The sequence below is a fragment of the Asterias amurensis genome, chromosome 21 (assembly GCF_032118995.1).
Source record: "Asterias amurensis chromosome 21, ASM3211899v1".
Classification (NCBI taxonomy): Eukaryota; Metazoa; Echinodermata; class Asteroidea; order Forcipulatida; family Asteriidae; genus Asterias; species Asterias amurensis.
Genome location: NC_092668.1, coordinates 3,302,937 through 3,316,229, shown reverse-complemented (window position 1 = coordinate 3,316,229; position 13,293 = coordinate 3,302,937). Strand labels below are relative to the sequence as shown.

The window sequence follows — 13,293 nt, the reverse complement described above, 5'->3', positions numbered from 1 at the left end:
TTATAATTTAGTCCCTTACATAAGCTAGCCGATGTACCTTTTTTTTTCCCTTTTTCTTTTTTAAGCAGCTTTATCAAATTCAGCCAAGAAAATTATGTTAAAGGAACACGTTGCCTTGGATCGGTCGAGTTGGTTTGTGAAAAGCGTTTGTAACCGTTTTTTATAAAATGCATATGATTAGAAAGATGTTGTAAAAGTAGAATACAATGATCCACACAAACATGCCTCGAAATTGCACGGTTTTCCTTTTACCTCGTCGACTAACACGGTCGGCCATTTATGGGAGTCAAATTTTTGACTCCCATAAATGGCCGACCGTGTTAGTTCGCACAGTATTTGGAAAACCACGCAATTTCGAGGCAAACTTGTGTGGATCATTGTATTCTACTTTTAAAACATCTTTCCAACCATATGCATTTTATAAAAAAACGGTTACAAACGCTTTTTATAGACCAACTCGTCCGATCCAAGGCAACGTGTTCCTTTAACAAAAATAAGCAAAAATGTGCAGGATATCACTCACATTATAGTTGTAACGGAAATTATTTTGGCCGGTAACCGTTACTTTAGTAAGCTTTTGTTGTGCCATCTTTTTGACTTAATGCAGCTCTATGATCTTGAGCCCTGAAAATAATATTAGCAACAAAATAAGAAAACTAGTTAGCAAAATACCAGTCACAGTTGTACATAGAAATTAAGACATTTTGGGCCAGTAGTCGTTATTTTAGTAATCAATTTGCTAGCAGCTTTTATGAAACTGCGCCCAGCACGCGTCTCTATCTCGTGTTTTGTCTTTGATGTGGTATTGAGGTTTTCTAGGTTATATTACCGTAAACTATTAACCCTAAACTTCAATTCAGTTCCGGAAACAAGTTAGTAAATAAAATATCCACCTACCCATTGTTTTCAAAATGTGGTTGTACTTTAAATTATCAAAGGGGGTATATACCCAAAGTACGTGTTGATGTTCGATGAAGATAATCACAGATCAATGTGGTATAGAAACGATTTCCGATTTCCGATTTCCTTATTATTACCATTGTCAGTGAAGTATTTTTGGCTTGTTTTACGTAGGAGGTGTAATTGCTTCGACGAAACACAATACGTACACAATGTGCGGCGTCTGGCCTTGTTTATTGTTATTGACAAAATTTAGAACAACAATTAATTAGTGATCATTGTACAATATTTACTGACAGGAAATTCGCTGACCTAACTGTTGGCTTATCTCCAGAGTAACAGAGATAGTCATTTCCATTCATATGGAATTATTGCAAAAGGAAGTTTTTAAAGGCAGTGGACACTATTGGTAATTACTCAAAATAATTATTGGCATAAAACCGTTCTAGGTGATGAGTAATGGGGAGAGGTTGGTGGTATAAAACATTGTGAGAAACGGCTCCCTCTGAAGTAATGTAGTTTTCGAGAAAGAAGTAATTTTCTACGAATTTGATTTAGAGACCTCAGATTAAGAACTTGAGGTCTCGAAATCAACCATCTAAACGCACACAACTTCGTGTGACAATGTTGTTTTTTCTTTCATTATTATCTCGCAACTTCGATGATCGATTGAGCTCAAGTTTTCACAGGTTTGTTATTTTATGCATATGTTGAGATACACCAACTGTGAAGGCTCGTCTTTGACAATTACCAATAGTGTCCACTGCCTTTAATGGCAATGAACCGCCACTCTTTTCGAGATGCGGTGGGTGGGGTACGACTGGAGGTGGGGGTGGAGGGGAGCCGACTCTTGTTTACGAACCCAAACATGTGAGGGTTTTTCTTAAGAATTATTTAAATTGCCATTTTTTATAAAGGATTGGTAAGGATAAACAACAATCATTGTTTAGTTTTGAAAGCTGCTGAACTTCTAAAAAAAAATATAATAATAATTGCCACTAATTATAGGGCTGGTTATTAAACGTATCTTTACTGGTAATTATTGTCAAAGACCAGTCTTCACACTTGGTGTATCTCAGCATATGCATAAATTAACACAAATTTGAAATTTGAACTCAATTGGTCGACGAAAAAACACCCTTGTCACACGGGGTTGTGTGCTTTCAGATGCTTCATTTCGGGACCTTAATAGAATTAGGTCTCGAAATCAAATTATAGTTGAAAATTACTTCTTTCTCGAAAACCACATTACTTCAGAGGGAGCCGTTGTTACAATGTTTCATCAACAGCTCTTCATTGCTCGTTACCAAGTAAGTTTTGTGCTTTTCATTAATTTGAGTATTTACCCCCAAAAAGTTAATGTCTTGTGCCTTTAAAAATTCGTTCGATATTCACTAGCACTTGGGGAGACAGAATCCAAACACATTGACATCCCAAGACCGTGCCAAGTGTCGGACCACGATCGTGCCAAAAGTCGGCACACTCCAACATAATAAAATAAACATGTTTGTGAACATTGATCCATCAAATTCTGTCGGTGGGCTTTGAAGTGTTCCTTAAGGGGGGGGGGGGTAGTGGGGGGGGGGGGGGGGCTGAGTGGGTCATTGAACCAGGGACATTGGACCAGTGGGCAACGGGCAAGTCAGACTTGATCTCTTTTTACTTTTACTTTTTAAATGAACGTTAATGCATAATCATAGGGTAGAGAAAGACCGAGAGATCCATTTTCAAACAAAACTAATAAAATCAGTAACCTTTATGTCTTTGATTTACATAAAATATTGTTGGGTTCACATTTAACTCACGATGAGGCTTGTTGAATGTTTTTTTTTTATATTAAGTGTAATGCAGTAAGCCCTTGTATGTACTTCATCATAACTTATGCATGTCATTATAAATAATATGGGAGTTGAAAATGATTTGAAGTAACAACAATTTACACGGAGTTGAAAATGATTTGAAGTAACAACAATTTACACAATGTTTACCAAAACAGAGCAACATATCTTTCTTCTAAACGTGCAAACCAATAAATATTAAATTGAAATCTCAAACTTCAATGGTCCACCTGTCCTCATAGAGGGCGCCCTTTTGGCTAGTCACAAAAAAAACAAAAAAAAAAACTGAAATCTCAAACCTCATTAAATTAATAGTCCACCTGTCCTCATAAAAGAGGGCGCCCTTTTTGCTAATCACAAAACAGTATTTCGATGAGATATTCCGGTAGTTCTCCCACGCAATCTTTCGCGCAATTGCGACAGCACCCTTCATCTTCTGAATCGGCCTGAGCGTCAGTTTTCCTATCTCTAATAATCACAACATCTTTCCCATGAGTCTTGCTGTCTTTCCGCTCTGACTTCGCTTCACTATCTGAAGCCTTTCTTTTGGGGTCTCTCAACCTCGGTCTCTCGAGAATTCGTATCTGCTGACGATTTGCCGGTTCGCTCTCGTCCGTTGCTTGGCCTTTATTTATACCGAAATTTTCCAAGTCGAGTATTACTGGCTGAAGTCTGATGACGTCACTTTTCCTATCTGCCTGTTTGTTCGGAGGAGGACCAATCACATCTTGTTTGGTATCGTTTCGTGGGAAACTGAAAGACTTTTTAGTAGGTTTTGGATTGGTCGGTGGGGGCGCTCTGATGGATCTCTGTGGCTGTGTTGTGATCGGCTTTTGGTGTGAATGTGGAAATGGCGCCGAATCGACCATAATTACCGGGGCTGAAACCTTACGCTGTCCAGCTTGGTTCTGTAGTAGTTGTTGACCGGTAAAGGATGATTTTCTAACTCGGAATTGATGCTCAGAGTCAAAAGGTCCGGAGTAAGAGCGACATCTGTGTTTAGCTGGATAACTCGGGTGAGCGTTCACAGCAGCGGGGTTTGCAAGTGGCGGGAAGACAAACTTTGACGCATTTTTGAGTGGGGATTTGGGGTTTTTAGGAAGTTCTTGTTTTCCCTTTGTCTTCCTCGGTACTAATTCTTCATCTTCGTGAAACTGCGTTCTGCCATCCAGACTTTTATGTCTAACCCTTGCCTTGTAGGTTTGAGCTGTTGGCAGGATAAGGTTGCTAGTAGAAAACGCTCTGTGGACCAATTGGCGAGCACAAGAGGGCGGTATTGGGCTTTCACGCCCAGAAGGAGATTTACAAATCGGGTCTGATGTGATACACGGTGAGGATCGACTCTTTTTGTTGAACTTTGACACTGGTTGATGCGGCTCGGCAGAATTGCGAGATTTCAAGAGTCTTTTGGTTATCGGTGCTTGCTGTTGAGATACCGGAGGGTAGGTCTGTTTCTGGAATAGTCTAGGGCTTAACAACGGGAGGTTTTCATAATGAGCGCCACCCGCTGGTAATTGACGAGCCGGTATTGAAAGTGGAGGAACCGGTGCTACTCGCTTTGGTATGTTTATGTTTCCACGCTGAAAAGACTCCGCAGTAGTACAGGGTAACATGTTTACGGCTGATTCTCGACCAATCAAGTTGGTTGCCGGGTACCGATTGAGGGCGTTGTGTTGAGAGTTGGACCATCCAAAGAGTGGTCGTCACTATCACGATCGTTCACCAAGCTCTCCATCTGAAAGAACCAAATGTGTATCCCCATTTAATCCCGCTTTAGGTGTTAAATAAAAAATGAGCTAGAACGTGACCTGAACCTGCGACCTCCGGATTAACGTGCCGGCCGGCGCCAACCAGCTGAGGTCGGTCCTAGTGATGGAGGCCAGTCTCATAATGATATTACTAGTCATAGTTGCTCAGTGTCAGTCTGAAGCTACTAACCAGGGCCCAATTTCATAGAGCTGCTAAGCACCAAAATGTGCTTAGCATAAAACTTCTTCTTGATAAAAACAGGATTACCAACCAAATTTACGTTTGTTGCATATTGCTTGATAATGGTATTCAGCTGTTGTTTGATTCTCCTGAAAATCACGTGGAAGTTTGGTTGGTGGTAACCCTGTTTTTATCAAGGAAGAAATTTCATGCTAAGCAAATTTTTGTGCTTAGCAGCTCTATGAAATTAGGCCCTGTAACTGCCGTAAAGCCATGGATCATACCCAAGTTTATGAAACTACATGTTTGTCTTGTTTGACATGAAGTGTCGTGCTTACTGTTATAATTATTATTGGCGGAACTGTGAACTTCCTTGTGCCCAACATTTTAGCATAACTTTGCTCCAATATGCATGCTTCGTGCCGAAGTACATACAAACAGAGTGTCATTATGGCTGGAGCTTAGAATGTCCTCGCGTCTGCTAAATAATAATTATCATAACATGTTTGTAAATGTCGTGCTTCTTGTTCGCATAATTGGCGGAACAATACTGAACTTCTTGTGCTCAGTTTTAGCATAAACTCTGCCCAAATGTTCCTCAGGCTTACATTATGCATGCTTCGTGCCAAGATACATTCAAACAGACTGTCACTATGGCTTTAGATGTACTTGAATGTGTCTATATAAAATAATTATGATAATGTGTTTATAATGTCATGCTTCCTCTTCTGATAAGACCAATAAATTCCTACCTTGGGACAAATGAATTAACACACAAACCATAATGCGTTTGAAGCAGTCAGTTAAGTCTGGGAGCTCTTCGGTAATTAAACCGTATCGTCTCTTCGTCGTACCGGTTTTTTTTTTCTTCCCCCAACAAAAAATTGTTCAACAAAGACTCGTGAAATCGAATCACTATTAGCGGGTACCTTGCTTGTACTTTAAGAACCGACGTCTTAGCCATTTGACTCTAGGAACCCGACTACACGATCCCAAAAATGGTGGCATAGAATTATGACTAATAGAATCTGACTGCTGCCAGTAGTTCCAGCTTGCCCAGACTTAATTAGTGTACAAGTTTATTGAAATGAAAAGTAAGGAAACCTAAAAAGAAAAAAAGGGAATTTAAAGATTAACATGATATTTCTAATTAGATTCATTGCGTAAAACGTCAGACAATAATTTGAGAAGTATCTTTTGTTAATGATAAATGAGGAAATGATATCTCAGAAGACTGCTACAAGTTTAGGGTTTGATAATTGGAAAGGGAAACGAAGCTTTGCCGGCAAGTTGAGTCTTCAAGCCGATAGCTATTTCATGTACAGAACATGATGTAACTCTTCAGAGGATCTTATAAAAGAAAAAACAAAACAGCGCTACCTGATTTTACCGTAATCCACGCAGGTATGTAAAGCGCTAAGGTGCAAACCCAAGTTTCATCATCTGACGTCACACTTCAAGGCTCGCGTGAATTTAAAGTCATGAGGCCCAGGGCAAAATTTCTAAAAGTCTTGTGAGCACAAAAACTTGCTAAACACAGAATAGTATTGCTTAGTAGAAACAGGTTATCGGCCCAAATTACATTCAGTTCGTATTGTTGTGGCTGGTGCCCGACTAAATTTTTGCTTAGCTATTCGCCAGAGCAAAGCACAACATTAAAGGCAGTGGACACTATTGATAATTGTCTAAATCTGAGGTTTCGAAATCAAATTCGTGGAAATTACTTCCTTCTCGAAAGCTACGTTACTTCAGAGGGAGCCGTTTCTCACAATGTTTTATACTACCAACTCTCCCCATTACTCGTTACCAAGTAGGGTTTTATGCGAATAATTGAGTAACTACCAATAGTGTCCACTGCCTTTAAAATACTTTTCAGAACCAGTGATTTCATTGGATCAACGATTTCATTGGATAAATGTACAGTGACGTAAGCTTTCTATGTCTGTGTTTTAAGATTGGTCCGTGGTGACGTTTGGCAGCTGCACTTTTTGTCGTCTGCATGTGAATCTAGGTGAAAGGTGAAGATGAACGGGGATTGACCTATACGCTAGAGGCCACTCTCTGAGGAGCCTCGACAAATCGAAGTATGACGTCAGATGTTGAGGCTACCAATGAGCTACCTTCTCATTAGCATATATATAAATAGCTTTGTCACTGCATGTTTATTCAATGAAATGATTATTATATAGACAGGTTTGCGGTAACACCATGTAATGACTGCTATCTCTAAATGAGTTGGGGTGGTTCTGAAAAGAACCGTTGGTTTCAATTCGACGTTTCGATCAGTATGCTCTACTCTTCCAATGAAATCACTGTTCTGAAAAGCAGGTAGCCGTCTTTATCCTGCAGATAAAGACGGGGGCCAGGACACTGCCAAGAATGAGCTTCCTCTGCATAGGTTGATCTCTAACCTAGAGGGCGCCCTACTGTCATCACGTGTTTTTTTTATAATTATATACTACATGAGTCATTGTGACCATGCCTTCAAGGCTTGTTTAGAAAGGAATAAGAACTTTTAAAAATTAGCATCAAGTTGTGCCTATCTCTATGATCCAGGTTTTGATAACGGTAACTCACACGATAAATTCCACCCGCGTAAAAATCTTAAGGCCTAACCTAAAGGACAAACTTTGTTATTTTTTTTAACAACACCCTGTCTGATAAACCATTGCTTATAACTCGTTATCAGAGATATGGAACAAAATTATAATTCTACAGGCCTTTATAATTGCAACTGATGTTCTAAAAGTAGCTAGACATGAATCTTCCTCGGAACCGTTAAACAGTTTTTCTTCTTCCTTTTTTGTGTAAAAGTTATGATCTAATCCTAGCACTGAGAATATGAATCGTAGTCTACACCATGAGCCGCCATGCGAAGTATTTACTCAGGGTTATTTTCAGACATTACCCACCAAACAACAATGAGTTTCTTTTTAAACACAATTTGGGCTTTGTCACACGGTTGTCACGAGACCCGGATCTGTATTATTATAGTAGAGTGGTTGTTTGTTTGTGCAATCATTGCCAATAGGTCAAAATGGATGACCCCACACTGAAAGAAAAAAACCTGCGTTTTTATGCATGTCGTTTTTCGTTAATTAACCAGTTCTGTAGAGTGAGTTTATATATACGGCGAGCTCGGCTTGGTTGCCTGTAACGACAGAGTGGGGGAGCAAAGGTCTTTTTACATGTTGGCTTTCAAATAAACGCATAGACGACATAGGCGTTTTGCGTAGTGTAATCACTATAGGAATACTGTATTAAAAAGCGACGGTGGGTGTTCTTCGCTAGGGATAGGGAAACTGTGTGGTCAATCTACTGAATGATACACTTTGTGATAATCGTGACTCGAACCATATAGAGAGAACCCACGTACCCCCCGGTTTGATCCGGCAAGACCTGTGCTTAAAGGAGGACATCTTAAGGTAAGATGATATTGATTAGAGTTATCTAAATCATGGACGGAGGAGTTAGTAAATGGGATCAAATCGGCCAACAGCTTCCATAGCGTGAAATATGCAGGTACCCCATATAATACATGTAATGTAACGTCCTCAGCGCAACAAACGTCCGGCAATCAATACTGTAAGGACCAACTGTACGTTATTAACATAGGTAATAATGGATTACATTTATATAATGGGATTCCATGTCTGCAGGGCACCATTATTGATACAGTCATGTATGGTTAAAGGCTGAAAGCAAAGCGTGGCCACTGCTGTTGTTTGTTGTTGCTGTTTGTTTGTGTTGTTTGTTGTTTGTTGATGTATGTTTTAGACGATCTTCTGGCTGTCAAACTGAACTCCCATGAAGAGGCTATTACTAATTAGAAATTAAAACAATGTATAACCATAGAGTACGATATAACCATGCCGTGTAACATTTTGTAACTGTGTCCTTTCTATTTTGTCTAGTGTAGAATTGGGGTCTTAGGAACAAAAATATTTTGTTACTATATTGTGTAACAATTAATTTGTTACTGTGTCCTTTGTTATTTGGCTCTCAAATCTGTTTAGTAAGGATAGTAATATTTTGAGGGTCTACTTAGTACACAGCAGTATTCTGTTACTATTTTGTTATATTTTGTTACTGCATGTGTCCTTTTCATTTTGCTCTCAAATCTGTGTGGAATAGAGTATTTTGAGAGCCTATAGTACAACATAATTATTCTGTTACTATATAGGGGACTATTGTGTAATATTTTGTTACTGGGTTGTTTTTGTTTTGCTCTCAAATCTGTCTAGTATAGAATATGTTGAGAGCCTGTAGTCTAAATATTTTGTTTGTATATTGTGTCATAATCTGTTTATACTGTGTCATTTTTATTTGGCGGGGGGGGGGGGGGCTTACAAATTTGTAGTGGAAAGGGATCGATGGGTCTTACTAAATTTCTTAATGCGTTTTCTGTATCTTTTAACTATATTTTTACAAATCTCTCTTGTTTAAACTCAATTGAGCCTTTGACTGTGTTCTTTTTAATAACAATAATGAAAAAGTTCGTATTATTATGACTCATTTGTGTGATGTTGATATTCAATTCTTCAGGGTTTTCATTTGTATTGCAGATCCGTGCCTTTTGACATTTTGTGTTGGCAGACTCTAGAATCATGGGTGAGCCTCCACCCCCATACGAGCCGACAGCTCCTGCCTACCCGCCACCCCAACCCGGACACCAAGGAAGTTACCCGCCACCCCAAGGTGCATACCCGAACCCCCACCAGCAGCAACCAGGAGCATACCCACCACCCGGAGCCCACCACCAGGGAGGGGGCTATCCCAAGCCAGCCTTCCAACAACAGCCTGGGTATGGGTACCCTCAACAACAACGTGGCGGGTACCCAGCGCAACATGGGTACCAACAACAGCCCCCTGCTCAGACCATCCTTGTCGTGGATAATTCAGCAGCGCAAAGACGGCAAGATCAACAAGACGCTGACGAGGCATGTTGCCTTATGGCGCTGTGTGCTATCTGCCTTTGCTGTCTGCTGAATAACTAAAAAACACTGAAACAACATTTATTTCAGAAATGAATATTAACGAATCGAAGTTGTGATATTAATTTTTGGTTTTTACCCTTACACCGATTTGTGTTAGCTCTGTATACTCGGTACTTTCCCGAGTCCTGCAAACAAATATTACAGGCATGTTACTCAGGTGGGATTCGAACCCACGACCCTTGCAATTCTAGAGCAGTGTCTTACCAACTAGACTACCGAGGTTACCCGGTAGCTGGAGGCAGTTCGAATCCTATGTTGTGATACGTAATGGTGCCAGTCTGCTCACCAATCATTCATCACATTGTGAGTGTAGTCTTGGCCCAAGACGACAGTGACCGATATAGTGCCGAGCGAGCCGGTCAAGTTGGTTAAACCGTAAGAGGGTGCGCTTTAGCGATATACAACTGAGCAAGTAGACTATCTACTATGAATCAATCACTATCGTCTTGGGCCAAGACTAATTGTGACGGGACTCGATCGAGCGTTCTGAGTCAATCTTCAGACATAAAATATTCATAAATACTCAGACAAAAAAATATTCGATGTACTTTGCTTCATCTTTATAAAAAGATGCCCATTAAAAATAAGTTTTTTGGGTTATAAGATGACATCATTTCCCTGAAATAGGTGTTTTCTGCACGAGGTGGCAGAAGCGGAAAGGATGCTTCTTTAAATTGTAATAATTAAACTCTTCCTATTATGTATATTCAGATAATGTCAAAGTGATTTTTAATCATAATACCATGGCCTTTGTGAAACAATGGTGCTGGGCTTGGGCTTGGGGCTTCGGTTCTGTCGGTTATTAAGAAAACGTGCATTTTCCATAATCAGGCTGACGGTTTCCAAGCCGGAGCCCAAACCCAAAAGCCTGCGTGTTTTCGAAAACGGTCAATTCAGGCATGTGAGATTTCCCCTTGTAAGCCGATTTCCTCTTTTGATGATTTGATTTTCCTCTCTTTTGTTCTTCACTTTCTGTGTACAAAAGTACCTATCGGAATATTATCTTTACGGTTTTTTTTTTCTTGCCCGGTTTTTATCTTTTCCTCTTCTTTCTTGGATAGGTACTCACATGCCTGTCTCATTTCACTTGGACACTGCTACACCCAGTAATGTCGGTTGTGTTATATTAATTGCTATTTTATACAAATGATAAATTTATAGAAAAGGTCTTCAATGATGACGGCCAAAAGTAAATAACCTTTTCATTAAGATTGCAAGAAATGAGGATCAAATTAAGGGCTATATTTAATCGGAATGTCTATCCGCTTTATATTAATTTGTTGCGTGTGAATACAAACTAAAGTAATGGCTGCCATTTTTTTTTATTCACGAATTAAAACGTCTGTTAAAAACAGATACATACGGAAGCCCATTAGTGCCATGTTGCGTTTTTTAGGTCGTGGAACTGTTTCTCTTTTACCAGGGGCCAATTTCATAGAGCTGCTTAAGCAAAAAATTTGCTTAAGCACGAAAATAGCTCGCTTATTTTACACATGTTACTGGCCAAAATTTCCTGCCATATACATTGCTTATGACTAGTATTAAGCTGTTGTTTACTTAGCATTACAATTGAGTGGAGTCTTGGCCGGTAATCTGATTTTACTAAGCAATGAAATTTTTGCTTAAGCAAAAATTTTTGCTTAAGCAGCTCTATGAAATTGGGCCCAGGTGAAAGAGAAACGCGTCCATGTGAAGAAAAAAAAGGGACTCCGTATTCCGCTTGTATTATAATCTATAATGATGGTGCAATTTTTTTTATGTCACGAACCGAAACTATAACTGAAATGTTGAGAAATAAATACTATGTTTGTTTTTGTTTTATCTATAAAATATTTTAAGCTTGTACTGGGGGGGGGAGAGTTAGATTACCCATAAAGTTTGTCTAATAAATCTCATTAAATTGCCGGCATCTGGACTTCGATTTGTTCTGCTTTGTCTTTTTTTGCCATGTTAAGTTCAATCACAAATCGCATTTTGGTCGAAGAACTTTTCTGTACGACACATTGGTCATTAAACGATTACAACCTCATATATTATTCACCGTGGCATACCTTTGGACCTACTTGTTGTATCTGCACGGTGTTCTGTCCTAAAAGGTAACGTCATAATGACGTCGTGGCGTGTCACGGTCACTTGACATCACATTAAAGGGGCACCACGTCTAACCTTTGACCAAACAGCTAACCGATATCTTGCGAACGAAACATACCACAGTGAAAATCGTTATGTAAGAGGCTTGGTCGGCCATACACTACGCCGTCACGTATCAAGTAAAATCACATAACAGATACTGGCCGTTGTTGAAGTCGTATACACGTACCAAGTACACGTCTGAGTTGATTCTTGGTACGTATGCATGTACATAGATCAAATTTGAGGTGACGTCACGTTTACGTCACCACGTGCACTGTCATGATTTGTATTAAGTGTTGACCACTTACCTTAGATCTTACGACGGAAACATGATTTATTTTTATTCTAGTAATTGTTGTTTGTACATAATTTGAATACATTAGAATGTCGTATCTATGACGTCATGTGGCGTCACTTGATAACAACTTTAATAAAGGTCTTTTTTTCTTACATAGGGTAGAGGCGTCTGTCTCCTGCCATCAAATGCATTCTCATGATCAATCTAGTTTGCTATCTTCTCTCTTTGTGATATGGATCTATGCCACAACTAACTTTTGTACATTTCCCCATGGAAGTCCCTCAGCAATAGGAGACTTTTGGGACGCTTGGTGGCAGCAGACTTCCCATGTAAAATCCATTGTTCTCGGTAATGTGCGCAGGCTCAGAACTACCTAAACAATGGACATTTACCTGGTAAGTCTGCTGCCACATAGAGTTCCAAAGTCTCATATTGGCACTTTATTAGGGAGTGGTGTGTCCAAAAAGGGGTGTTAATTTAACACCATGGGTGTTGCAACACAGATACAAGCAAAAGAATCACAATTTGCACAATAGGATGTTAAAAAAAACATGCTTTGTCTTTAAAAACATACACATTTGTGTTGTTTTTAACATCCTATGATGTTAATTTTGATTTTCTGTTCGGTATAACACCTAGGCCTATGGTGTGAATTTTAACATCACAGTTTTTTTTTGCAGTAGGAAGATGACATCTTACTTGAGGATGTCGTCATCCCAAGATCAACCATCCCAGGGTGACGTCATCTGAAGTCAGGGTGGCGTCTGCAGTACAGTATCGGGATCTCAATTATATCGAATGGCACGTCCAGAGTTCCGTACTTATTATGTTGAAACCCGTTGCCATTAATTTACATATTAACCTGTGTGTGTAGTTATGTCATTATTGGGTTATCTTTTAAGCCTATTATTGTGGGATCAGTTTTAAAGACACCGGACACTATTGGTAATAATTGTCAAAACTTATCAACCAGTTATGGTATGTTTTGGTATAATATCATATTAACTTGTTAATGTTTTTACATGCTGAAATCATTTTCGTCTTACTCAGGCGAAAATTATTTTGTGACTTGTTTTACTCAATTCTCAATAACTACAGAACTCCAGTAAGTAATATTTGAAGGGAAGGTTTCCGCTGTCATTATCTTCAAACCATGGAGGTAGAAATAACCCTGTAAGTTTAATGTAAATCCGTGGAC

General features: G+C 39.3%; 2 protein-coding genes across 2 annotated transcripts in view; both read left to right on the top strand.

Annotated features, from left to right (window-relative positions):
• The window catches only part of LOC139953310 (uncharacterized), a 114,605-nt gene that overhangs the window by 73,581 nt on the left and 27,731 nt on the right, over positions 1 to 13,293 (top strand). The gene's annotated exons all lie outside the window — the stretch shown is intronic.
• Positions 7,685 to 11,031, top strand: LOC139953309 (uncharacterized). Its single transcript, XM_071952802.1, has 2 exons — positions 7,685 to 8,092; positions 9,233 to 11,031. The coding sequence occupies exon 2, from the start codon at positions 9,275 to 9,277 to the stop codon at positions 9,662 to 9,664; it is 390 nt and encodes a 129-aa protein (XP_071808903.1). The 5' UTR covers positions 7,685 to 8,092; positions 9,233 to 9,274; the 3' UTR covers positions 9,665 to 11,031.

Coding starts and splice junctions, on each gene's coding strand:
- LOC139953309 (XM_071952802.1), top strand. CDS start 9,275: ATGGGTGAGCCTCCACCCCCATACGAGCCGACAGCTCCTGCCTACCCG.